The 23,604-nt window shown below is 45.9% G+C and overlaps 1 protein-coding gene across 2 annotated transcripts in view; it reads left to right on the plus strand.

The window, feature by feature from the left end:
• Ras85D (ras-like protein 1) overlaps positions 1 to 23,604 on the plus strand; it is a 109,546-nt gene that overhangs the window by 35,884 nt on the left and 50,058 nt on the right. For both annotated transcript variants that reach the window (XM_055064348.2, XM_050167281.3), the window contains exons 5-6: positions 1,469 to 1,571; positions 14,884 to 14,923. In XM_055064348.2, coding sequence (XP_054920323.1) covers positions 1,469 to 1,571; positions 14,884 to 14,923 — 143 coding nt within the window. The remainder of the gene's footprint in view (positions 1 to 1,468; positions 1,572 to 14,883; positions 14,924 to 23,604) is intronic.

Genomic DNA, 23,604 nt, shown 5'->3' on the forward strand with positions numbered 1-23,604 from the left:
AATCCGAATTAACGAGGTCTTACTGTACTGTTTGCTGCAACCACTGTGGACGAAACCGTGGCTGCTGTCGACACAATCATGGACAGTGACTGCTCAGTTATGCACGCACGCGGCCTACGCATGCACAGAGTCGGAACAAAACTACTGTTTGCCGCAACCGCTGTTGACAAAATCGTGGTTGCTATTGACGTAATTGTGGATGGCAACTACTCAGTTGGGAAAGCGCACCATGGCACACGGCTGGTGTTTGTGGCGGTTCACGTACAATTTCTGCTGATGACCATGGCAACAAAGACTCCACTACTTAGTTTCAGCTCTTTGGTGTCGCAAGTTTATGGTGCTTGCCAAGCTTCAAAAGTTATCCGAATTAACTGGTGTGCGGCCAAATAGTCTGAATTGATGAGAGTTAGATTCCATTCGATAATGCACACGCCTGCTGGGACCAGAGGATGAGTCCAAATAATTTGCATTAATGAGGATTGAAGTAACGAGGTTTTGCTGTAAATGCGCTCCTTGAATTCCTCGAACAGGGGTAGTGAGCAAATTTTCAACATTCGAAGAAACAAACTCCGCATCGAGGCAGTACCATGGACACTGTCTATAGGGAAACAACAGGTTTGTTTAAATTGAAATTGCCGTCATGGAGCTAGATGAAGCCAGGCCAAGCGTGGAATTCGTACCACTAGGTGTTTGTTTTGCCAGTTGGTTCACACCTCGGCCATCAAGGCTCCATTTTTGACCCATAGACTCTAGAAATGTGTGGCTGAAGGTGAGTTTCAGCCATTTGACTATGACAAATATCCTCGGCTGAAGCCAGACGCTAATAACCATCATGCCTGAAGGCAATTGACGTCATTACAGTGGGAAAGTAAGCTTTGAAAAGCCAGCTTTTGAAGAGCGTGAAATGCTTATTCAACTCGGCTGCAAAAGATTGCAACTAAGAAGGAGATTTTACTATTTTTGTTGTGTATTTATAAATGTTTGTTTACCCCTCCTTGAATTTCGGCCTTCAGCATTCTTGAAATGCTTGAATTGTCCTTGCATCTTCAGTCGGTTCTGTATGAATCCTTTTGAGGTGTCTTCAGGGGAACAGTGTCTGCAGCGGAAATGGAGAAGAAATTTCAAATTAAATGAGACAATTATTCAACACTATTGTGAGTATGGTTAGTTGGTTGATGTTCATGATAGACAGATCTTGTAGCTTACCAGCACAATAATTTATTAATTAGGCCTAATGTTTCAAAGCAGTAGTGAAGTACCATAGGGCATTACTCGAGATGAGTCTTTACCACCTGGTGCTCTCAACATGCTCACAAAGCACGGTACACAAGCATTTTTGCATTCTAACCATGTACATCGGACTGCAGGGGAATGGGACTGAATGGGAGCTTTGACAGACGTGATTCTGTGAACAGGGTCTTGTTTGCCTTGTAGCTGCAAGTGTGTATGTGTTTGGCCTCATCTACAGTGCCATGAGGGACCAGTACATGCGGACGGGTGAGGGCTTTCTGCTTGTCTTCGCAGTCAACAACGGCAAGTCATTCGAGGACATCAGCATGTACAGGGAGCAGGTGGGTGAGCCTTGCTGCTGGGCAGCTCTTCACACTAAAATGATTTGTCTAATGATGTGCACTCGGGTGCTGATAATGGCGAAAAAGAAAAACGCTGACCGAGGTGAAAGAGGTAACGTCATTGTGAACAAGGCTTCCACGTGGGAACCAAAAATGTCAAATTTTAGTCATTTCTCGCATTTGTCAGAGCCTGTGTTGTTTTTCACCATGACTCTACCCGCCCAGACGAGATTTCGTCAGACTCCCGACTTTGTGTATTGATAACGCCACCAGAATAGGTGGCGAAATATTTTAATCTATCGCCGAGTAAAGCAAGCTCAAAGAAATTTACAAGTAAAACGATTGCATTGTGACACACTCGACTTGGAGTGACGTGTCTCACAAATCTACATGGGAGGGGAAGATCACAATGGGATAAAACACGGGGCATCGTGATATGAATTTTGTGACAGTCATCTAGCCTTCCCTGCACTGATACTGTGCTGTTCAAAGGTGAAGCAGTGCCGCATGTAATATTGCACAATCAAAAGAAACGTGATTCTCATACGAAATGTGAATGGGCTGTTGAAGTGGATAACATCAGTGCACTAGGTGGTGTACCAGTGGCGAGAGGCTTGCACCAGATAAAACAAAGGACAGAAAGGAGATGTTGCTGTTTCCTCTTCATGTTGCCACTGCTTTAGCTACTGCTATCCTTTAGATCCGGTGTCATGAAAAATGATGCTTATATGCGTAACGCAGCTTACCTAAAACGCAAACCTTCTCGCTCTACACACTGATATATTCCGCCCTTGCACATAAACTACGAATTTCAAATGTTAACGTATTGCTTGCCGGAAACCCTCAAGTTCATGCTTACTGATGAACACCTATGCAGATTATCTAGTGACTCTACTTAACATGCTATATATATATATATATCTATATATATATATATATATATAAAACTTGCTTTTCTTGTTGCTTTATTTATTACTGGTGTTACACTTGCAGAAGACACGCTGTCCAGCTCTTTTGTAGTTTTTGTGCATTTGATTATCGATAATTGGAACTCGAAGTGGCCCAAATTTTTTTTCCAACTTATGCAGGAGTTGAAATTAATAAAAAGATCTCAGTGAATTGAGGGCTTCCATGCAGCACTGCCTTACTTGTGCTGAGCCAACGTGAGCGATGATTTCCGTAAGTGTGGCTTCACAGCAGCGCAGCGTATGATGCCGTGACGCCACACTTTGAGACAAATTTTTTGCTGCTGTGAAGCTACAGCTCAAGGCAAAATTTGCATATAACAATCATTCCGACTTTACTGTTACTTTTTGAGCTTTCGATGGGGATTATAGTGCGAAAATGTGGTACGGTACAAGCTTGTTTAATTATTTCTCATTAATTAGGAAAATCTGATAATTTGGACTCGTCCTGTGGCCCCGGCTGGCGTATGCATTATTTAATGTAATTAAACTCTCCTTAATTCGAATGTATTTGACCTCGCACCAGTTAATTCAGACAACTCTCAGTGTGGCGAGCTTTAAACGTACAATGCAGATGCGCAAAAGGCTGTGCAAGCGTCAAACCGAAACGAAGTAACGGGGTCCGCATCACCATAGTCATCGGTGGGAACCGTACGAGAACTACAGGAACGGCGGAACTTCTCGAGCCTAGTTGCGCCTTCATAACCTTTATTCTAGCATATACCGTCATGCATGACAGCGCCTTGTCTGCATGCCTTTAGAACTGTGTAGTTGCTGGTTGCCATCCATCATGATCGTGTTGATAGCACGTGTGGTTTCATCTGCATTGGTTGCAGTGAACAGTAGTTTCGTTTTAACTTTATGCCTGAATGGGCTGCATGCGTTCGGAAATGTGTGGTCACCAACCATGATCACACACGTCAGTGGTGACCGCGGTTTCGTTTGCAGCGGTTGCCGCAAGCATTAGTTTCGTTTTGACTCGATACAATGCACGTGCAGCGTCACAAACGCGGTGGAAGCTATCGAGGATGGATTCTTCCGCAGGCTGGCATCAAACCTGCCAGCTACATTTGCGATGGATGTATAATCTGTAACCGCCCAGCCCCTGGCCAAGAAATCACCAGGATGTGTGCGTGGTTTTGAAAAGAAAGTCTTCGATACTTCTTTGTTGGTCAGCAGCCACGACGACGTTGTCAAAGGGTCGACGGCTGCTGCCTCCCCGGAAATGACTTTGGCCACAATGTCGTGGCGGGCTTTGAAACGGCTCAACCAGCCAGGGCTAGCCTTAAAATCAGCGTGCCCGAGAATGCATGCGAAGTCCAGCGCTTCCTGCTGAAGAACTCTGCCAGACAGCGGCATTTTGTTGGCACGCTGTTCACAAAACTATGCAAACACCGCCTTGTCAACGTCTGGAAAAGCCGCAGCGCTCACCGTTTTGTTTTTCGCACTCACCATTTCCGAGCGCGCCGAGAATGGAGGCCTTGTTTTTCAGAATTGTCGATATCGAACTGCACGCAATTCCAAATTCTTCGGCGATATCCATTTTCTTCCTGCCCTTTCCAGCTTGGGCAATAATTTCAGCCTTATCCTGCAGTGTGATAAATTTCCTCTTTTTGGCTGGAGGCGGCATCTTAGCAGGCTGTCAAAGCAAATGGTCCGATCGGCACACAGACACACAATTGACGCACTCTAGCACCAACGACACTGAGCAAACGACCATGTGCGGCGGTACACAAAGCCTACTGATACTGAAGCGTCATCCGGGTTATCGGAGCCTTCACGTGTAGTAGATGTCGATTTGGCTGCCACGCACGCAGGCGTTTCGCTCCGCATTTAGCACAAGCTGTAATGGCACACAGGATTAAATAAAATGTGCTCACTGCGAGATCGCCTACGGTTCTTGTCTTCTTTTTTTTAATTTGTATCATTTAAATGCTAATTGCATTTTTGGCCCGGACACTGCGCAGTCACCCGTTGCGATCGTCCCGTTGTGACGGGCGAACGACCACCATCATCATCATCGCTGTCGTCTGTCACGAGAGGTGGTGCGAGGCTTTTTTTATTGTAAACAATGATGGCGGCGGCCACGCAAGTGTGCTGTGGCGGTAGTTAATGCAATTTAAGCGCACAAGGAATGCATTTGAGCAGTTTCCGGACACTACTAGCGTTACATGAGTAGATTATTTGCGGACTGTCGTTTCAGAAAATTTTGTTGATGAGGGATTGCTATAGAAAAAGTTTCGTTGTCGCGAGATAGGAAATGCATTGACTCCTATGGCTGTTCGCCGGGGATCCGAAAATATTTCGTTGCGGCGAGAATTTCGTTCCCTCGGGATTTCATTACCGCGGGTTTCGACTGTATCAGTTAGATTGCCACATGTGATTGTTTAGTATGTTGTGGAAAGTTTGTAGGCTCCTGCACGTGCCTATATTATCGGGTAGGTTGTTCCATAGCGTTATACTATTGGGAAAGAATGAGTTATTCATGGCAGAACTTTGGCTGTTGATTGGTGCTATAGGGTGGCTGGGGTTTATGTGGGATGAAGTTCGATGTGATGGTTGCAGGAGGAGGTGTCGTGATTGAGAGTGATAGAAAAAACCATGGATAAGGCACAGTTGGGAAAAGATACGACGACATTCAAGGGACGGCATATTCAGTGATTCTTTCAGTGTGGCGATGCTGGTATCGTTTGAGTACTGGGAGCATATCAAACGGGAGGCGGGGTTTGGGATCCTTTCTAAATCGTTAGTAAGATATGTTTGTGAAGGGTGCCAAATTGAACAAGCATACTCGAGTTTCGGTCACATGAAGGGTTGATAAGCTAGCTCTTTTATGTCCGTTGATGCTAATTTCATGTTGCGGCGAATGTATCCGAGTGTGCGCGAGGTTTCTGTGCAGATGGATTGAATATGGGTTGACCATGATAGCGACGGTGACACATGCACTTCGAGATATTTGTATGACAATGTACGGCTAACCGGAAATGACTTGATCCTATAGGTGTAATGTGCTGTGCTGATTTTGCGGGTGAAAGACTTCATTTTACATTTAGTAAGGTTTAATGGCATGAGTGATTTATCACACCAAGTTGCGATTACTACAAGGTCATGTTGAAGTGTAGTTCTGTCGTCTGGATTATGGATGGGAGAGTATAAAATGCAATCATCGGCAAAAAGTCCTAACTTGGCTAGTATGTTGGTGGGCAAGTCGTTTATGCATATTAGAAAGAGAAGCGGGGAGAGACAGGCACCCTGGGGTACGCCTGACATTACGTCAGAGAGAGGCAAGTCCTAGTTATTAGCGCTTGTGAACTGCTTCCAGTTTTCAAAAAAAAATTTCTAGCCAGGAAATTATGTTGGGAGAGATTCCAAGGTTGCACATCTTGGAGAGTAATTGGTTATGAGGGACACGGTTGAATGCCTTAGAAAAATCTGAAAATATGGCATCAATTTGGAAGGTTTTCGTCCATGTAATGTAGTATATATCTTGTGTGAATTCTGCTAGTTGTTTCACACAACTGTTTCCAGATAGATCATTAGGTCTGAAGCTATATGTTCGAGCATTTTCGATTGGATGCTGGTTAAAAATATAGGACGGTAATTTGCCGGGTTTGTGCAATTACCTGTTTTAAAAATTTTGATAATCTGAGCTTTCTTTCAATCGGCAGAGACGTTTCCTGTTCGTAATGATTGCGTGAAGATGAATTGTAGTATCTGGCTTGAAACTGATACGATACCTTTTAGTAATTTGCTTTTGATGTTGTCACAGCCGGCTGAGGATGAAAATGTGAGATCATTAATCAGTTTAACTATTCCCTCTGGGCAGATTTCAATTCCTGGCATTGCTGTAGAGGCAGAATCGGGCAATGTTCCTGTATCAGTGGCTTTATTAGCAGCGGGACACACAGACGAAAAATGGTCGTTTAAAGCAGAAGCGCAATGCGCAGCATTGACAGGGTTAGCGTTTGTAAGGTCTATTCGATTGGGTTGTGACGCAGAGGAAAGCATGCGCCAAAATTTGTTAGGGCTTGTTTGAAGTATTGAGAGTAGGTCGTCAGAAAAGAATATGCTTTTTGCAGCTTTGAGTTTGTTTCTAAGTATTGTTTAATGCATGAGATGTACCGCTCCCATGCAGTTGCATTTTGGCTTAGTTGAGCCATTCTGTAGAGGTGTTTCTTGCAGTTGCATAGCATTTTAAGCTGTCTGTTAAACCATTGGAAGTTAGAATCGGATTTAATAACTAAAGTAGGAATGTTTTGTTCTTGAGGTTGAGCATTGTAGTCTTAAAAAGTTCCCAATTAGCACTGACACTCCAAGTTAGGTATGTATTCCTGAAGTTAACTAAGAAATTGGTGAGTTCAAAATTAATGGCATCAAAATTTCCTCTATTGCAATCTGTGATTACTTTCTGAGTAGGCGATTTCAGAGGAGTGATGATGCAAATATGAATTTGATTGTGGTCACTAAGACCGGGGAGCATATTAAAGGTTTTTATGTCGTCAGGGCCTACAGTTAGTAGTAGGTCAAGGATATTATTACCCCTGATAGTGCACGTTAGGGCCTGGTAAAGATTGAAATCAAGTACAGTGTTTAAAAATTGTTCTTTTTGCGGAGACCCATTCGACACTGAAAGCAACGGCCAGCTGATTGCTGGATAATTGAAGTCCCCGAATAGAAATATTGGTGCCTTAGGATATTTATTTGTTACAGTAGTTAGGGATTCATGAAGTAGGTCGCAGAAGTCAAAGTGGTTGTCCGGCGGCCTATAGCAGGCACCAAAAACAAATTTCAAGGCTCCATTTGATAAGAGTACCCACATAAATTCTATGTTTTCATCATTGAGGATATTTGAGGAAGGTAGGGTATTTTTAATGGCAATAAGGACGCCACCTCCTTTCTTGCCTTTTCTATCGCGCCAAAAAATAGTGAAATTCAAATCTGAAGGAAACGCTTCTGTATCTATGATGTCTTCGAGCAACCATGTTCAGTTAGTACAACTATGTCAGCACTGATGTCATTGATGAAACTGTGCAGTTCGTCGTGTTAAGGGATTATGCTTTGTATGTTAGTGAATGCAGTGTTTAAGTTTAGAAATGTCATAGGGCGGATACACGTGTTGCACGAGGCGGAATGTTTCGAAACATGTCATGTGCAGCCATCAGACGTGGCATCTGATGACGAGTTGTTCTGCAACGTAATTGCGGGAGAGTTGCCGAATTCCGTGATGCTGTCAGTTATTGCATCACAGAAGTAGGTCTCGTTCCCAACAATAAGTTTGCCCACCCTCAACTTAAACGCACGCTTTTGTGGCCGAATGAATTGCAGCAGCTTAGCACGTGCAACGCGAGTGGTTGCAGCAAAGTCCTCTCTCACAGCGAAGACTGTTTCTTTTAGCTTATTTCCGCAGTTGGGAATTTTTTCTTTTGTTTTAAAGTGAACCAGCTTTATCACGATTGAGTGTTTTTTTCTCATGCGCAAATTTTCCAATTCAATGAGCTCGCTGAATGACATTTGGTTCAAAGGTAATACCTAGTCGATTATTGCAAAATTTTATTATGTTAAGCTCTGATTCTACCCACGTTTCTTTTGCCGAGTCATCAATTCCTGGGAAAAGAAAATTGTTACGGAGCAGGCGATTACTAGCGTCGGTATTAGCAGCTTTTAGTGTTTCCATTTCACGTTTAATTTTGACTGCGTCTGCAGGTATGGCATTCGGTGAGGGCTTGATTTGGACAGATTCCAGCGATGTAATTCGGTTTGTTAGTGTTGAGAGAACTGTTTCATGGTTAGTTTGCACTGCTTTGAACCGGTTAATTTCTGAGTGAATTGTTAAGATGGTTTCCTCGAGCTGCTTGATAGCCTCAAAGGTAGCTTCTATCTGAACTTTAGTTGGGCTAGGGTTTAGCTCCACATCGCCGGATAACAATAAAATTAACTGTGAAAGCAATTGCAGGGCGAACACATCGTAACGCGTACATAACGAGTTGCATAATTTGAAGTCGTAGGGGCATGACACCGCAACAAGGAAGTAGTTACTGGTCGAGTATTGCTTAGAATGGCTAAGGTAACTAGCCTGGAATGATACGAGCGGCGTGATCATTCTGCACCAAACGGTGTCGTGCCCTGGGCTTTCGGCGGTCGGTCATAGATTAAGTAGGGTGCACTCGCCCCACGTGATTGGATATGCATGAATTAATTGTTGCAAACACTTATGCATTCGAATTACAGGTCGTTTTTGCTGATTGAAATACATAATTGTGGTTCTGTCACTAATTTTGAGAGGGCCACAGCGTCAGTTCAAACCAACGGAAAGTTTTAATGAAGTGGGTTTGAATTAATGAGATGCTACTGTATTATGGGCAAAGTACACATAATTATGTCACCTTCAAGCTGCTATTGTAAAATTTGGGGTACCATCAGTAAACTATGGGTGGTAGTTAAATTTCTCTACTAGTTCGAGCGGAGTGCACAAATGTGGTCAATAACTATCTTTTATGCTCTCTGGTGCTGTTTGCCACCTACTTTTATGCTCTCTGGTGCTGTTTGCCATCTACCAGAATCCAACCAGCCCAGCAGTACGTTTCGACTACCAGTGAAAGCTTACTTCACAAATACATGTGACGTGAGGCGTCAAAAGCATCTCCAGGGTGTCTACCCACCGGGAAAACCGGGAATTCTCAGGGATTTTGAGTAGTTTGGCAAAACTCAGGGAAAACTCAGGGAATTTGTGCCTCTATCGGGGAAAATTAGCGGTAATTTTGTTGAAAGGGTCGAAAGTCGCGGTAATGCTGGCTCGAGTAATAGACAGGAATCGTAATGAATCGTCTTTGACGCCCTGTCGTCGGCTGGAGAAGTTTTCAGTGTACAATCAACGACCGACTTTCCGGATGCTCGATAATTTGGACGGCTTCGCGGCACCACCAAGTACCCCATATAGTCAATGTATCGGAATGTATGAAATTTCTGAAGCAAGAACCCTTTGCCGTCCGATTTTCCGGACTTTCTGCCATGACCGCAGGTCCAAAACGTCATTAATCAAAGTCAGCACCGCTGCCGTTTTGATTACATCGAGCCGGCTCACTAGCACGCAGTTCCGCTGGCAGCCGTAGCCACCACTGTGGCAACGCTAGGCCTAGCTGCTTCGACTTTAGTTATTAAGCTTCTTGACGTTGGGTGCCGTGTTTTTCATTGAAAGAATTTGCTGCTGTCAGCAATGGCTCCGAGTGCGCCTTTGTGGTCCTCGCAATTGGCTTCGAAGCTCGGAAAGCATAATGCGTTAGAGAACACCGGTTTCTGAAAGTCAGCTTCGCCTCAGTACATAAATGTTTCGTGGTGAAGCATATGCAAACGTATTGCGGTGAAGCATTACAAGCGTCGGAAGGGGCAATTGTCACGGGTCACAATACGTATTCCTTAAAGGGACACTAAAGCGAAACAATAAATCAGTTTAGACTAATGAAGCATTGTTTTAGAACCCTGCAGGCAGTCATTTAAAAAAATATTTTGATTATTAGATGAGAAAATGAAGGTACAAGTATCAGTGTTTGAATTTCGTGCCGAAACCCCAGCGCCGGTACGTCAGCGTGACGTCGGGGATTCCAAAGTATGTTTTCGCATTTGGGCCGCGTTGGATGAATAAAGGTTTTCGAAACTTGCCCTGTTTAATAGTTGGTTCATTTAGAACACAATGTAGTCCATCTGTACCGCTATATATAATTAGTAGGCCCTAGAAGATGCCATCAAAATGCAAGACGTCACAGCCCCAAGGTGCGGGAACTTAAATAGGCGTCACCACCCGTATATCATTCTTGCGCTTTTTCTGGCTTACCAAACGTCTTATCGTTGTAAGAGTGGTGTTTTTGGTGTTGTAGTATGGTAATTTACTGATGCAGAAAAAATCCTTTTTCACTTTAGTGTCCCTTTAATTATACATGCGTGCATCCGGGATCTCCTGTCACAGTATGAGCACCGATATGCCTAGTACGTGTACTGACAGGCCACTATGGACAGGCCTTCAGAGCGTTTTCGAATGTGCCTGTGGCGATTTCAGCCCTAAGGGCAGTAGAGGACATGCATTTATTTTTTCCAACTGGCCGCTTTTTCGGACGTTTTCGCGGCCCCTATGGAGTACGAAAAATGGGACGTGGACTGTGCAACAGACCAAGGAGATGCTTCAAATGGTCCGTGGGGCGAACGAGTGACGGATGGAGGACAGGAACAGAAAGAACCTATGCATTGAGGAATTAACAGGAAAGGAAGCGTGTTGCCTCCCTTTTGAAGGAGCTTAGGCTAAAAAAAAGTGTTGGCTGATGCCGGGACGCAGGTGTCCATCATCCACACCAAAATAAACTTTTTAAAGCAGTGAAACACAACACAGGCGTCGTGCGCGGGCTGAGAGTGTCAGGACAGCTGAGGTTGACTTACGAGCTCTTGAGAGAATCTCAATTGTGACAAAGTTCGGGCCTCATACCACTGAGCTTGCTATCAGTTGATAAAAATAGCTTATATTCGAAAATATTTGCTTCTGTATGCATCTCCTTTTTATTCGTATGTGAGGATGTCCGACTCGATTTGCAATTTTTTTGAAGGCATTCTATTTGCTGTGCATATTACTAACCCCTCCTTTCTATTCTCTTTTTGAATAACATAAACACTACTCCTTAGTATTCAAACTGTATTAAGTCGTTTTGTTTTTTATTTTTTCATATGTTTGTTAGAGAGTGACAGCATCAGGCGACGTGGTTTCAGCCCGTCTTGACATAAAACATAGTTCTGTGTCACTCAGGGAATTTCGCAAAGTCACTCAGGAAAAACCTGGGAAACTCAGGAAATTTGGATATGTCAACTTGGCAGACACCCTGATCTCTGTGTGGTGTTCACAAGGTGTGCATCCACTCTGGGAATTGTGCAGTGGTAGGCACTGTCTATGAAAGGCAGCACAGGCATAAGGAGGCCAGGAAATGATCCTTGCGAGAACACCAATGCTTGGTCTGAGAGCGTTCTCCCTGCAGGCTGTCATTTGCAAGAAGAGCTGAAGAGGAGACTGGCATACCTGTAGTGTTTCATACGATGTGAGGACACGGCACACTTGATGCTGTGTGGCTACAGCTGACGAAGTGCGTGAGCTGCCCTTGTAGGAGGTCATTTCCAAAGTATTTTTTCTCTGGAATATTTAGGTCCAAATTTATGCACTCCTTTCGTACCTTGCGATTTCATAACACTACACAAAATTTAATGTAACAATGTTGAGTGCCACCGTTTACAGCTTTGTTATATGTAGGGGGACTTGCTTCTGCTCAAAGACAAAAGCAGCCTCTGTAGAAGAGGCACCTGATCTGCACTGCCGCAGCAAGATGCTAGGAGCGCAGAGCACGCCTTTTCCTCACAACATGTCTGGTGGCATGCGCAATAAACACGGGTAATTTTGCATTATTGCAGATATTGGAATACAGTAGAACCCCGCTGTTACGTTCCTCACTGCTGCGTTTTCCCGGCTGCTACGTCCTTTTCATCCGGTCCCGGCATAGCTTCCATAGGATCCAATGTATAAGGAACCCCGCTGTTATGTAGTAGCTGCGAAAACAATCCCGCATGATGTCTCGCAACCCGACCCCGCCTGGGCTAAAGTAGGCAACGCGCTCCAACCGCCATTTTGGCTTTTGACGAGTTTTGACCGGGCTTGGCTATGGAACTGGCTGCAAGAAGCCGCACGCCAGTTCGAGAAGCCGCCGCCACTAGGTGGCCATTCGTGAAAAATGCTCTCGCTATCATCACTGTGATTACGGTCACTGCATGGTTTGTTGAACAGGTCGACTCGCGGAGGAAGGAAACTCAGGAGAGGCCCTGACATCACTTGTCGTGAAGCTATAGCTAAAGGGAAGCCGGAAGTTGGCGTTGCTCCGCCTATCGGGCCAGCTCTCCTCTCTTGTTTACTAAACATTTCTCGCGAAACCACGCCGCGCTGCGCGCAACCGGGCTGCTCGGACGCGCGCGCTCCGCAGCAACACTAAACAATCGTTAGCACGTTAGCATGATTACGCCAAAGAGGACAAAATTTCCCGCGGATATTCATTCGTCCGTTGCCATTGCCATGGCGCGGTGACGACGAGGAGCACGAGCCGCATGATGCCGAGGAGTTGCCAAATCCTAGCTTTGGAGAAGCCGTCGCGGCTCTGGACCTCCTCCGCAGGTACGTCGCACCTCACAGCGACGCTGACAGCAATGCAGCCTTCCAGGCTATTGAGAAACGTGTGGTGATTTCTAGCGAGCGAAAGAAACGGCAAGCCACCATTCTAGAATTTAATTTCTAAGCGCACTCTGTGGAAATAAATTGTCTATAGTTGAAGCTGCGCTTTTTTCATTCATTTTCGGAGCTTTCCTCACTGTTGCGTTTTCCCGGCTGTTACGTTTTTTTTTCCTTGGTCTGGTGAAAAACGTATGAACGGGGTTCCACTGTACACAGTATGGACAACTATGATCGAAGTAAACGTGAGAAAGCGAGAGTGCACGGGTGCCTACGCCAGCTGCTGCACTCTCTATGGGCCACTGCCTGAAGTGACTACTGACTTTGTGGATATGCCTGCTGTAGGTCTTTAACATTGCCCCATATTCATGTAAAAACATTAGGAGCAGTTTCCCACTTGCCACTCTTCCTGACAAAATTTGTGCCTACGGACATCGTACAGGAAAACAGCACATAAATCAGATAGGCGAGGGGAGGCATAGAGAAGACGAACACAGCAGTGCTACACGGATATGTTAGCATGCATGCAATGTGTTGCCTGCCAACAACCTTCTTTCAGAGGTGGGAGATAAAAATTGGCTTAGTTCATGCATTGTTTCACGGACTCTTATAATTTGTTTATCCAAATCGTAATAAAATCAAAAGCACAACAAGCACAAACTGGATTACAAGTTGCTTTAGTTTGCCACCCTGATATGTACCGTATTTACTCGAATCTAGGCGGGCCCCGATTCTAAGCCGACCCCCGAATGTCCAAAGCCAGAAAAAAATAAACTTACCTCGAACGTAAGCTGAACAAAACAGTGAGGACAGCATTCACAAAATGAAAACAGCATTTATTTCATTTGAAAATGCCGAGCTCACTCTACATAATCATTGCTTCTAGCCTCATACTCTTGTGTCTGCGCACTCACACATGCGCAGACAGTGTAGCACAGCTCATATGCGTCGAAGCGTGGTGCGATCTCAGTGAACAGCTCCTCTCAATTATCGCGCGCTTCCTTATCGCTATAATTTCCTTGTGGCAGCACACGCAAAAGTCGTCTCCTGTTGTCCTCTTCAGCGATGGAGGTTTTTCTCATTAATGCTAAAGTCCCACCCGACTTGGAACGTTTGACAGTACCTCTATGGCTAGCACAACTTTTCGTTTGTGGCATTGCCTGTTTGGTGCCATTATGATAACGCCATGCCGCACACTGATACTTAGCCACCATACCGATACGACACAGGTCTAAATGGCAACATCGCTCGTATACTTTGGTTGGCTGCTGGTGTGACTAGTTGTGGCTATGATACTGACTTTTTTACATGATGCTAGCTATGGATCAGATTTATCATTTTTAATTACAAACATAAATTTTTTTAAATCCTCAGATCTAAGCCGACCCTAGTTTGGTACGTGATTATTTGAAAAAAAGGCTATCGGCCTAGATTCGAATAAATACGGTATGTACTACCAATGTTTTCAGGGCCCATTATGTGAATATGTCATGATGAACATGTGGGTGTGGGGAGATGAGAAGTGCCTCTAGCTTATGTGAAGAAGGTGAAGACAAATGATGTCCATGCACTTTTTCAGTGTGTGTTGTTTTCTCTGATTTGTTTCAGGCACATCTTCCAGAATGAGTAGATACCAACTCTGCTAATTGAGTGCTCCTAGAAGCTGAAGTTCCTTGGCATGTGTGGATTGTGCTGACTTGCACAACTTTTATACTGGCTGTGTCTTGTATAAAGAGGAGCTATCTGTGTAAATTGCTTGTCCTATAATTTCACTGCATAGTCAAGTGTGGACATATGACTTGCTTTTTTTGAAGCCAGAAAGCTCATCTTGTAGCCTTCAGCGGGTGCAGTCATCTTGAGTGTCATGCACTTGACCATTTCATTCAGTGTGCTACACTAGTCCCTTGAAGCCCTGCCTATTGTTGCTCTGAAGAGCTGCTGCCTTTTCTTTTCATGCGACCAGCGCTGAAATGCTTGTGCTGGGCATTGCACGGACCAGATGTCTGTGAAACCAGCACAGATTGAGCTCACCACAGTGTGCATGCTATTGATGGAATGGCAGTAGTGTGCTTGCTCTCACTCCCTCTTTTTTCTCCAATTTCAGATCAAGAGGGTGAAAGATGCAGATGACGTGCCCATGGTCTGTAAGTAGCCTGTGTATGTTTTTCAGCGTGCTTTTGTTATGTCAGGTTGTTGCTAAACTTGAAGGAAGCAGCACAAAATACGTTTGAAGATGGCAAATGACAAACAGTACTGACTAACAACCAATATTTTATTGCCATTAATGTCAATATTTACTGCGTACATTGTTTGTAATTTGTTTAGCGTTTTTCCGGGGACTGCTTTCAACCTGCTAACAACTGTTGATGTACAGTTGAGCCCGCTTATAACGAACCCGAGCGTCACGCGGAATTCGTTCGTTCTATCCAGAAGTTCGTGGTATGTGGGCCACACACAAAAATTGACATCAATCAAAACAAAAATTTATTGAGAAAAAAAAAATCGGTGATCGTTGTCTGCCTCGTCAGAGCACACCCAATGACGGCGGTTTCAAGCTTGTTCAAAGCTGCGATGTGTTCGTCACCCAAGGCCTTAAAATACACAAGATTTCTAAGTGCCTCAATATGGCTCACTGCTGTGGTCGCGCTTACGGGTGCTGGCTCCGACGGATCGTTGTCATCGTCCGATGCTTCGGCGTCGCTTGATGCCCGCACTTCCTGGACGGCGGTCTCGGCACAAAACGACTCCACAACTTCAGCAGCATCGTCCACATCAACAAAATCTTGCCAATCAAGATCGCAGCCGGCCAGGTTAGCGTCAACAGCGCGTCGCCACAAGTCGTCGTCAGGCTGGCTTTGTTCAGTGTCTTCAATGCCTGCTTCAGGTGCGTCAGCGAAGCCGGCCTTGCGAAAACAATTCCGGATGCATTCAGGTGTCACTTCCATCCACGCCGCTTTGATCATTTCTATCGCCGAGTGCAGCGAGACCTGCAGAGGCACATTGGCAGCGGGGCGATCAACTGCAATCAGCATCCGCTGCACAACAACGGCGCCTGTAGGCCGCTTTAAACGACCGCATTACACCCATGCCCAGCGGTTGCGCTTTTGAAGTTACATTTGGCGGCAGAAAAAGCAACTCAACTGCCGTTAAGACAGCTTGGACATGGTGGGCAGTACAGTTGTCGAGAATCAGAAGAACTTTGCACCCTTTCTTCGCCATGCTGCTGTCAAAGTCAATAAACCATTCCGCGAACAACTCGCGTGTCATCCATGACTTCGAGTTATGCCTGTAACGCACTGGTACATATGTGTGGAAGCAACGTGGCCTCTTTGATTTACCGATGACAAATGGCAAGCATCGATCGCTTCCATCCATGTTGGTGCACAAAAGCACAGTTATGCGAACTTTGCTGTGCTTGCCGCCAGCACATTTGTCACCCTTCATAGCGTGCGTTTTGCCAGGCAGCATTTGATAGAATAGCGCCGTTTCATCGGCGTTATACACATCAGAGTATTTTTGCCACGAGTTCCTGTGTTGAGTATTTCATTTGTTTAGTATGCCGTGTATGCTCCCTTATTGGCTAACAATAACTGCTGTAAAACCTCGATAACTTGAACTCTGTTAATTCGAAATTTCAGTCTCAAGAATTTGAGCGGTCCCGTCATTTACAATGCAAATTCTACTGGGTAACTTGAATAGCCTGTGCCGCTCTACCTAGAGAATTCATAGTTTCCAGCTGGTAGCAACGTGCGGCTCTTAGGTTGGGGCACTACATAGCTGCCCCCCACCGTTTCAAAGGGGATAACTGCAGCTCATCGTCATTGTCACCGGCAACCTCGGCAAACAAATAGACAGCATTGCCAGCGACATTGCATTTTTCAGTTCCTTGTTTTCCACGTGTAGGGCTGCATCACATTCTGGGCTTTCCTCCGTGCCTCTGCACCTGCATTGTTATCCGCCAAGCTGGTCGGGGGGGTGTGCGCAGCTGTCTACTGCGTGCATTGCTTGTGTGCTGCTCATCTGCCAAAGAAGACATTGAGAGAGAGAGAGCACTTTATTTCCACCCGTTGGGGAGTACGGGTGATCGAGGTGAGATGCAGCTCCCCCTTTCATTGTCTACTTCCCCACTAGACGTCGGCTGTAATTAGTTGGCTTCCGGCGGCAGCCTGGGCTTAACCGATGACTTGTTTTTGGGCTCGTTCTTCCTGGCTACGGAGGGAAGATTCCTATGACTCTTTATTTCCACGTAGACCGTTTAGTGCTGGGTAAGCCCAGAGCATGTGATTTAGGGCAGCTATGCCTTCATAATTTTTGCATCTGGAAGAGTGCACCTCAGCATGCCATTTGTGTAGGATATGCGGGTTTGGGAAGGTACCCGTCTGCAGTTTTGGCCAGATTACTACTTCCTTCTTTGTGAGAGATCTATGGGGGGAGGGGAAGGGTTCTCCTGCCCATTCTATAGCGTTCTAGAATTTCTCTGTATGTGGTTAGGTCTCGCTTTTTGGACAGGGAGTAGTCTGCCTGCTCTGGGGCCCGGTGTGTGCGAGTCCTCGGGCGACCTCGTTGGCGATCTCATTCCCTGTGAGTCCACTATGGGCGGGCGCCCATATTATTCTAATTAGGTCATTGGGTACGTTCTCCTTGCCTACCTGCAGAATTTTGCCGGCCTCTTTGGACACCTTGTCGGTGTCATCGGCTTTGATTGCAGTTTTACATTTGGCGATAATTGTTCTGGTTGATGGGTTTGTGATTGCCAGGGCAATCGCCGCCATCTCTGCCTCCTCTGGTGAAGAGTGTCTCGCGCTACAGCTTGAGGTTCCAGCCACCATTCTAGACTTTAAGTTCTAAGCGCACTCTGTGGAAATAAATTGTTTACAGTTGAAGCTGCCCTTTTTCATTCATTTTCGGAGCTTTCCTCACTGTTGCGTTTTCCCGGCTGTTAAGTTTTTTTTTTCCTCGGTCCGGTGAAAAACGTATGAACGGGGTTCCACTGTACTAGGTATGTGCATACAAGGAAATGGGAGAAACACCGAAACAATAAACAGACTAGAAGCCATGACCAACGAAATTTGCAGGCTTCTCAAGAGGATAGCAAACAAAAATGCAGGGATGAAGGAGGCGAACCTACTTAGGCTTGCCCACTCTTTCATCATTAGCCGAATCAAGATGTTGAGACGTTGATGCTGCAGGAGAAGGTGTGCCTTGTTGAGGATACAGAAAAGTCCACATGCACGAAGGTGCAACTCTCGGAAATGCAAGACACCTTTGTCAACGCTTTCAGCCATTTCGAAAAACAAGGCAATGGTTATTGAGGCATACGGGAAGACGCGTTCATCAAAGCGATCAAGGATCTGCTTCCCAACCTGCCCGGACATCAAAGTCGCTTTGATGAAGTGGCTACAACACGCAAATACTGCTCGTCTTCCCGTGAACAGCATTATCCTATGAAAAAAGGCTGATAAGCTGGCACTGCGCTTGAGCCACAAAGAATTCAAGTGTAGCAACGGTTTGTTTACCCATTTTAAACAGTGAAACAACCCAACCTACCTGACGGTATGTGGAGAAAGCGACAGCACGGACACATTGTTGGTGACTGGCGGAAGCATACATTGGCTCCGCTGCTTCAGGAGTACGGAGTTGGTGACGTGTACAATTTCTATGAAGCAGCCTTATTTTATAAGATGCTTCCTACTAAAACATTTGCTGCAAAGGAGACCGCTATCTTGGGGAGGAAGCAGCCCAAGGACAGAATTGCCAACCTGTTCGGCGTGAACATGTCTGGAAGCAGCAAGCTTCCATTATTTGTGATTTGTAGAGCGGAGAAGCCCCGATGCTTCGAGGATGCGTGTCTTCCTCTGAGGGATGTCGTCATCTACAAACATAAGAAGGCCTGGATGACGCCAGCAGTACTTCAGGAGTATGTGCGGCTTCTCAACTAGAAGTTTGCTGCCAGAGGGTGGAAAGTTCTTTTTGTTATCGATAGCTGCTCAGCCCACAGTGACATCAGAAATCTGAGAGCCAAGAAGATTGTCCTCCTCCCTGCAAACACAACAGCCATATCTCAGCTGATGGACCACAGAATGATACTGCAGATGAGGAAAATTTGCCGTCACCACCTGTTGAAGCACATTCTGCTCTGCTACGACAATGGCAAGCTGCACCTGATTGATTTCCTCAGCCCAATTTGCCCGATTGTCTATGCCTGGAGAGAGCTCAAGGCAAATATCGTAAGGCGCTGCTTTGAACACGCCAGGTTTTGTAAACAACTTGGAAAGGACCACAATGACGCTTGCAGCTTTTCCTGCCCAGATGATGAGGGAGACTCGATGTGTGCCCAGATCACCCATAGACTTCACCAAAGAAGATGGTAGCAGGCAAGGCTTCGCGGAATATTTCAACGTATAAGCAGATCTTCAAACAACGTATGCTGACATTGATGATGAAACCACCTACAGATTGGCAGTTAGTTGCGACGGCGACGATAGCAAACCCAACCGCATGCCCGCTTTAGCAGTTGTGAGCCAATCGGAGGACACGTGACTTGAGGTGGCGAACTACCTCACCAAGCAATCCCACATCAATGATTACGTCAAGTGACATTCCTCAGATATGGAAAATAAAGGGGGTTTCTTTTTGTTGGAAATTCTTGCTTGTTTTTTTTTTCCTTCGAAAACCAAAAAATAATGAAAAAGACACTTTTTGGAAAACCACATGTTCGGGCAGTGCGTCTTATAAACTACCATTTTTGTAAATATCAACATCTAATTAATTTTGAAACTATTTCGAATAAAGGTTATAACGAGCTGTGGCAGTCCAGTGGAGCTGCGGTGGAGAAATGGCGTGAACGCCATTTCTCCTCCACTCCCCCGAGCACCGCCATTTTGGTGTTGTTTTGTTCGTGCATTCTTGTGCTTTTTTTTCCCCACCACTGGCGGCGGCGGCAGCACAGGCGTAAATTGCTCATGATTGGAGGGCTTGCAAGAGCTTTCAAGTTTCCTGCGGCTGAGACGTGAAGCTGAGATTGGGCGAAGCGCGCGCTCCTCAAGGATGCGGGGGAGCCTGCGACTCTCATTGGCTGCTGCGTGTGATGACATAGTGGTCTCCTGCATAATGCATCTGGCCGTTGTCTGCTTTGCCTCTTCCATCGCCGGCGCCCTTTGTGTTTTCTGCTTGCCATCATCTATCTTTGCAGCCGTTCGCATATTCCCCAAGTTTCTACCGTCTTTACGAGACCGTTGTTGCGTTTAGCCTGCTGATTGTTGTGCGGTTGGCCACAGTGGGCCCAAAGAAACTCAAGCTGCTACACGCGTTCGGTGCAAGGAAGCGTTCTATCAAGCTCCCGCTTGCCCGCGCGCCGTCGATGATGGCACCAATGGTTCCTCTGGGGCAGTTTCTGCTTTATCTACGCAAGAATTTGTGATGATAAGTGCGCCTGGTGTCTCGTGCTTGTCACAGCGGCTTCCACATCCTCTTTTTCATCTGCCTTGGACAGTACGATCGCGTCGTCTACTGTGCACTTGAAAACATGTTTCCCGATGTGTGAGGAGAAAGAGGTGGCGAATAAAAAACGTGATGCTGTGCAACGAGGACTTGATGCTATGTCAGCGAGGGAGCGAAAATTTCAAGCAGTGGAATGATCCTGACGCTGCCACTGCTACAAGTGAAGGCGAAAAATTTCTCCTTGTGCAAATGGATGCCCTAGGCGACCTGCTATCCGGAACCCCGTGCCAGCGGTGCTTCGCGACTGGGATGAAAGTTCAAGGAGGCACCCAACCTGGGGTTGCAACAAAGCTTGAGCTGCTATGTTTACATTGCGAAGTAGTTGCAAGCTCGTGAAGTTCTGCTCGTCAGGATGACTCAGTGGCCTTTGACGGGGATATAAGAACCATTGTGGCGACAAAACAGATAGGGAAGGGACAAACAGCCCTCAATGATTTTTGGGCAGCGATGAACGTGTCCCATCATGGCCTGTATCGTAAGACTTTTCAGAAGCACTTGAAGAAATTCAGGGAACAGCAGACACAGTGCATAGACAAGTTCTGTGCAGAATCTGCTTCTGCTATGAAAACCACCTACAAGGAAATGGATCCATATTTCAGCAGGGATATCACAGTAAGCTTTGATGGAACATGCCACAAGCATGGCCACACGTCCCATATTGGAGTTGGTGCAATAATTGAATGTCATACGGGCCTCATCTCGGACGCCATTGTTTTATCGAAGCAGTACCTTGGTTACCAAGTAGGACCAAAGCCTGGAGACCCAGGCTATCCAAGCTGGCAGGAGGATCATGTGTGCCAGAAAAACACTGACTCTAAGTCTGGGAGGATGAAGGTTGAGGCAGCTGTCAACCATTTCTCGCGTTCGGTGCCAAAGCACAACCTCTGTTACACAACACCCGTGTCTGACGGAGATAGTGCCACCTTCTCTGCCCTTGTGCAAGAAAATGTTTATGGACTGGTCCTCATTTCGAAAGACGAATGCATGAACCATATCCAGAAGAGGATGGGGACAGCACTGCGCAACCTTGTGCAGAAAAGTGACAAGGATTTAGGAGAGAAGGGCAGGCTGACAAAGGCCCTCAGCAACAAGTTGACAGACTATTATGGCTGGGCCCTACAGAACAATCCCAACGATGTGGCTGCAATGCAGCGTGCAGTGATGGCATCATACCACCACGTGACATCGATGGACGAGGATCCTCACCACGACTTGTGCCCTGAAGGTGCAGACTCGTGGTGTCGTCATAACGCCAGCAAGAGTGATGGTGTGCCACTTTCGAAGTATCGGTACAATCTTCTAGGCTATGTTGCAGAAGCACTGCTACCTGTTTATGAGCGCCTCCCACAGGCTTCTCTTCTACAACGCTGCCTGGGAGCAAAGATGCAGAATGCATCAGAATCGTGTCACTCCGTGCTGTGGTCCCGGATGCCCAAAGAGCAGCATGTGTCGCTGATTGCTGTGGAGACAGCACTGTATGCGGCAGTTTTAAGATATAATGCTGGCTGGCACAGCACCACTCAAAAGCTATGTTCATCAGTGCGGCTAACACCTGGCCACCTGGCCATTCAACGGGCAGCCGAGAAAGATTTTCTGTGCTTAAAAAAGGCCGAGGAGTGATCGCAAGAGAAGGTGGAAAGGCGGCAAAAGAAGAGAGTGCCTAGGGACATCTCCAGTTATGCTGCAGGGTCATTTTAGACCAATATATGTGCTCAAAACTTTAAAACCTCATTTTCTCAAGATGACTTCTTTGGCAGGTCAGGATGCTTATTCCAGCCATATCTCTGTAAACCGTTCATCCGGTTTCCAGAAGATTTTTTATTGTGGATCTGAAGAAATTTCTGAGGGCAAGACAAGCCCATTTTTTTATGTTTTGTGTCTATGATTTGTGATATTTAATCAAAATTTGATTGATAAAATCTTAATCACCAACACTAAATTCGGTGGTCTGCTAAAATTTTTCAGGAAGGAAATTTTAAAAAAGGGCTCTATCTTGCCCTGAGGTATCCACCTGGGAATCATCACAGTGAATTCCACAGTTGCAGCACCTTTTGAAAATTCTCCAGTCCTGGAATGAGAAAACCATGTGCACCATTCTGACATATTGCTGTAACTTGAGAACTAGTGAACATAACTGCATGAAATTTTGTAGTTCTACTAATGCTTTTTCTAGGAGTCTATCCTGAAAATTTCATTAAGATATCTCAATAAACAAAAAAGTTGGTGTCCGAGGGTAGCCTTCCCCTTCAGTCAGTAAAAAAATCTGCTTAATTTGAAGAATTTTTCTGGTCCAGTGGTCTTCAAATTATCGAGGTTTTACCTTGATAATTGACCCAGTGACCCAAATTGGCGGGAAAATGCTTTGAACAGACAGACCGGTAGGTCCCAGAAAGGGGGGTCAAATAATACCCTAAGGATGCAAATAGCATGAATAAATCGTGTGGCTTAATGTCCTGAAGCTACACTTGGGATTATGAAGGACAACATAGTGGGGTGCTCCTCATTAATGTTTTTTACCACCTGGGGTTCCATGCACAGAAAGTGCGCGAGCATTCCACCCACTTTAGAATACAGCTGCGGCGGCTGGGAGTTGAACTTGTGGGCTGGTGGTCTGCAGCACTAAAGCACAGCTAGTTTGTTTCAGGGAGTGCATGCAGAAGCCTGCAGGGGGCTTAACCACTAGGTTTGTGCGAATATCAGTTGCTTGGCTCAAATTGAAGCGAGTACAGTCGAATCCGACTTTATCGAACACATTTACATCGAATTACCCTCTACATCGAACAGTTTCTAAACATGGTATGTTTACAATGAGTATGCAGTAAAAGCTTGTTAATTCGAACTCGGTTAATTCGAAATCCTGGATAATTCAAAGGTTTTCCGCAGTCCCGTTTTTTCCAATGTAAATTAGACTGGATAATTCGAACCGGCGGCCTAGGCCAACCCAGTTAATTTGAAGATTTGGGGGGCTATGTGGCAATTCCCGATACCCATTTCACCGTAAACCCGACGAAACGATGGCCATTCAGAGCTGCGAGGTGACCCCACATAGCGATTGCAATTATTAATAGACGAAGCGCCCGGCGGCCCGTAGTACTGCTAGCACAAAAATCGGTCCATGGTACGCCCTGCGCACCGCTGAAATGCGCGCCTGCAGAGAAGACGAGCTTGACTGCAATGCAGCGGGCATGCCGGTTTTCAGCACGTGCTCTCGTCCCCCACTCCGCATGCTCCTCGCAGTCGCAGCGGTTGCAGTGTCGGCGCATGTTCCGTGCGGCTGCCACTGGCTGCCGTTTGCCCATTCTGTCTCTACCCGCCGTGGTTGCTC

Source organism: Dermacentor andersoni, chromosome 11 (assembly GCF_023375885.2).
Source record: "Dermacentor andersoni chromosome 11, qqDerAnde1_hic_scaffold, whole genome shotgun sequence".
Classification (NCBI taxonomy): domain Eukaryota; kingdom Metazoa; phylum Arthropoda; class Arachnida; order Ixodida; family Ixodidae; genus Dermacentor; species Dermacentor andersoni.